At 41.5% G+C, this 4109-nt stretch overlaps 1 protein-coding gene across 2 annotated transcripts in view; it reads left to right on the top strand.

Annotated features, from left to right (window-relative positions):
- Window positions 1-4109, top strand: part of RTN4 (reticulon 4) — a 19144-nt gene that overhangs the window by 6483 nt on the left and 8552 nt on the right. For both annotated transcript variants that reach the window (XM_009073247.1, XM_009073248.1), the window contains exons 2-3: window positions 1494-1701; window positions 3688-3826. In XM_009073247.1, the coding sequence (XP_009071495.1) occupies window positions 1494-1701; window positions 3688-3826 (347 nt within the window). The remainder of the gene's footprint in view (window positions 1-1493; window positions 1702-3687; window positions 3827-4109) is intronic.

Genomic DNA, 4109 nt, shown 5'->3' with positions numbered 1-4109 from the left:
CGGCTGCAGGCTGCCCTATCTCTCACCCCATATGTTCGTGCAGTCACGTGGTGGCCACTCCAGAACCTGATCTGACTGCCTGCTGGCTCTCTGGAATGGCTTTGGCACAGCACAGAAAGCCAGGCTGGAGGAAAGGAGTGGTACAGATGGTGGTGGAGGGGTGAGGCTCTTCCCACAGCAGTCCTGGTTTGTGATAAATTGAAGGTGTTCATGCAGCTGCTGTGTAGAGTTACAGGAAATTTCTACTGAAACATGAATTAAATTCTGGGGTAAAATATTTTGCATTATGGAAATGGTGGGTTTCAGTTTCTGACTATGGTTTTCATCTTTCCTGTTATTCAGTACGGTTTCCCTATGGAATAATTGGAAATGGACTTTAGCTCCTGAAACTGTGAAAACACTCCACAGCTCCAGTGTCTTTGGCATGTTGCACATGTAAAGTGTTACACAGGCTTTGCCCTGCAGAGGCTACCAAGTATTGAATGTTGGTGCATTACCATGTTTTCATCCTGCAAGAAATAGTAGTCAAATTTTATTTTTAAATTTCTTTTCACGGTCATTCAGACAAATAATCTGTTCTGAACTGCAGTATACTATTCTACAGTTAATTTTGGTGTGTAGGCTGAGATAAGATTACTAAACATGCAGTGTAGTAGTAATATATTTTCTATAATTTATCTTGAACTCTGTATCCATACATTATTGCTATTAACAAACCATCAGGTCTGTGGTGGATGTCATAAGCCATTACCTATGACTTGTGCAAGGGTGTAGTGTACTCTGAACAGTGATGCTAAAAATGGCATGATATTGTGCTCTCTAATGAGGGTCACTTAAGGAAAACTAAACTTGGTTCACAAATGAAGTCTTTTGCATTGGAGCACAGGAGATTTAGCCTGGATTGACATTTCAGTGAGATTACTCCCTCTTGATGGCTCAGTCCCTCACCCATAACATTATAAAGTCCCATGGGAATGCTTTCATGAAAAGAAAACAAAATGAACTGTTAATGAGTCTTTGAGCAGTGCCTTTGCCTCTACCAGACTTGTAAAGATAAAATGGTTTAGAAATGTGTTGCTGTCTTGTCATCTGTCCTAACAGGGAGTTGGAATCAGTCTCTTCAGGGAGTGACCTCCACAAAATGCCCAACAGTGAGAGGAAATGAAGCACAAGCTGCCATGGTTCTGGTGCAGGACACAGCACAGTAGTTAAAGAGATTAATTCTGACATTGCTTAAGGGCAGAGATGTTCCTATATTTTAGCAATTGCATTTGAGGTAATCCTGGTAGCAGTTATCCCAATAATCTGAAGTTCAGTGCAGAACCAGTACTAAATAACCTGTTTGTAGTTGTGGTTTCATCTCTGGTTTGACAGGGGATTTGCAAGTTCTGTTCTTGATGAGTCTCAGCAGTCAAGTGAATCATGATATTTTCCTGTCTTTACGGATGCAAATGGTACCTTGTTCTAATTTCTTCCCTTTTTTTAAATTTTAGTTGTTGACCTCCTTTACTGGCGAGACATTAAGAAGACAGGAGTGGTGTTTGGTGCCAGCTTGTTCCTGCTGCTCTCATTAACAGTGTTCAGCATCGTGAGCGTCACAGCTTACATTGCCCTGGCCCTGCTCTCTGTGACCATCAGCTTTAGGATATACAAGGGAGTTATCCAGGCAATCCAGAAGTCTGATGAAGGCCACCCGTTCAGGTGAGATTTTTTTGTCTTCTAATCAAGCAAAAGCATGTTGTTTTGGGGAGCAGCAGCATTGGTGCTGTCAGAAGCAGTGGGTGACACGTGCCCTAAGAAGTTGCATAATAATGCAGATAGTCTCTGTGCTGAAAAATGTGCTCCCAGCCTGTCTGCTCTTCAGTTTTTTTTCTCAGGAGTCCTACAACAAGTGCAGAAAATGAACCAAGGGCTTGGTGCAGGGAGTTTCACTAGGAATACATTGAAACATAAAATACTTCAATGCAGTGGAGTATATGTGTATTTTAGAATGGTGTAGTCTGCAGAATATGAACCAGTGACAGAATTTAAAGAACACACAACACTTTCAACACAAAAATCAGTAAATGTAGCAGGGGCTAAACCACATCAAGAGGCTACTTTTTTTTTAAACTTTTAAAAATGCTCTTCAAATGTATGGTTTATTATGTAGTGTAGCTGTGCTCACCCCTTGCAAGGCTGCCTTGCCAGTGACTGATTCCAGGTGCCCATTGTTGCAAAGCTGCATCAGAAGAGAAATAAAAACTTACTATTGTGTTAGAGTAATTGCTAAGAGTGCATATTCCTGTTTCCACACCAGCCCTGCCCCACTCTACTCAGCCCTGCTTTCCTCTTGTATCCATCAGTGAAGTGGTTCAGTCTCCCCTTGCATCTTTCACAAGCTCCTGCTTGCCCTCCTAGTTACTGACCTCTTATTCTTGTTCTCTTTTGTAAGGCAAAGCAAATCTTTTGTAAGGCAAAGCAAAATGTTAAATTAGGTGTATCCCCATTCTTCCCAGACTGTGTAGTGGCTCCTTTACACAGTGGGAGCCAGTCTGTGCCTAACACAGCTGTGGGACAACACTGGGGGAGAAATGCCCCCTCGTTGGTGAATAATTCCTGGCTGAAATCCTGTTTGATGTTCTTAAGTAGCTTCCAGACATTCTTGTCCAACATACCTGGTTGCTTACTTTTTTTTATATAGCTTCAGCTGTAAGAAGGATATTTTTATTTGAAACATCCCATGAGATCAGTTGAAGTTTTCGTCCTGAATATGCTGTGGCTGAGCTGAGAAGGGTGAGCAGATGGAGACCTAGGGTGGATGGCAGAATGTATCCTTGAAATGTCTGCCTGTTGCAGTTACCATTTGAAGTACTTTAATTTGTCTTGGACTTGCCACAAGGTCGTGTTCAGCTTTGCCTTGAATGACATATGCAGGAGCCTCAACTGTGCATTTACTTAGTTAAAAAACCCTCACCAAATCAAACAAAACCACTCCAAAGCAGAATCCCTCTAAACAAAAACAAGAGTTTAATGACTGTAAAATGAGTTCCCTGTTACAGATGTGCTGCATTGCTCCTTCTGCCCCCAACATGCACATTAGATAAATAAATTATACCTTGTTTAAAGAGCCTAAACTGCCATTGCTGCTACAACTACAGATAAAAGTGGCAGCAGAGTAGAAGGAATACATAACCAGATAGGGCTTATATCTTTATGTAAAGAACTGCTGTCACCAACTGTAAGAATATCTTCCTTTTTTTTTCACATATGCTGAAAAAGATCAGCTCATTTTCTCATGCCAAAGTATGTTTGTTACAGCTTAATGATAACTCCACAAGCACCTTCCAGTGGTATGAGTGAATGTGTTGCTTGTGTAGTGTTTTTTCTTGTTGTCTGTCCCATGTACCTTTTTTGCCTGGTCTGGGTAAGCCTGTGTGTGACGGAGTAAATAGCAGTAGGGGAAAGAATTTTTTTTTCTTCTAAGAGATTGTGGGGGTTTTCCTCAAGGTTCACTGTTAATGAGTTTGTTAAAGTTCACTAAGAATAACTCAGGTTAGTTCTGTTCAACCTTTCAGCATTCCTCATGCCATGAGGGTGTTCTCTTTGTTAGATAAAAAGAAGGTATGTTGATACTTGTATATAGCACATGTTGATGCTGTTTGCAGCACTCTCGCAGTAAAGTTCATGAGTTCTTCTTCCTTCCAGGGCTTACTTGGAGTCTGATTTAGCTGTGTCTGAAGAGCTCATTCAGAAGTACAGTAATGTTGTGCTGGGCCACATTAATGGCACAGTGAGAGAGCTGAGGCGTCTCTTCCTCGTCGATGACTTAGTTGATTCTCTGAAGGTAAGTTTGCTTCACCCATGGATACACAGCCTCATGTAAGTAGATTTCTTGCTGACCCAGGTTAGCAAAGCTCTCTGGTCCTTACACACATGAATGAACAATGGCAGCTTTGGCTCTGGTTAAGTAAATAATGAGGTTTAGTTTTATGTGTTGGAAGTAGTGTTAGGCATACTGGGTTGGACATCAATTGCTGTGTGCAGTGATAGAGTGGATAAAGTTACCTGCACATAGACAGTGTAATAACACAAATGGAAACCAGAAATAAGCTGTGGCTGCCTGCAGC

The sequence above is a fragment of the Acanthisitta chloris genome, unplaced genomic scaffold (genome assembly GCF_000695815.1).
Source record: "Acanthisitta chloris isolate BGI_N310 unplaced genomic scaffold, ASM69581v1 scaffold28494, whole genome shotgun sequence".
Taxonomy (NCBI): Eukaryota; Metazoa; Chordata; class Aves; order Passeriformes; family Acanthisittidae; genus Acanthisitta; species Acanthisitta chloris.
The sequence above is the reverse complement of the archived record's forward strand: the minus strand, read 5'-3'. Positions and strand labels throughout refer to the sequence as shown.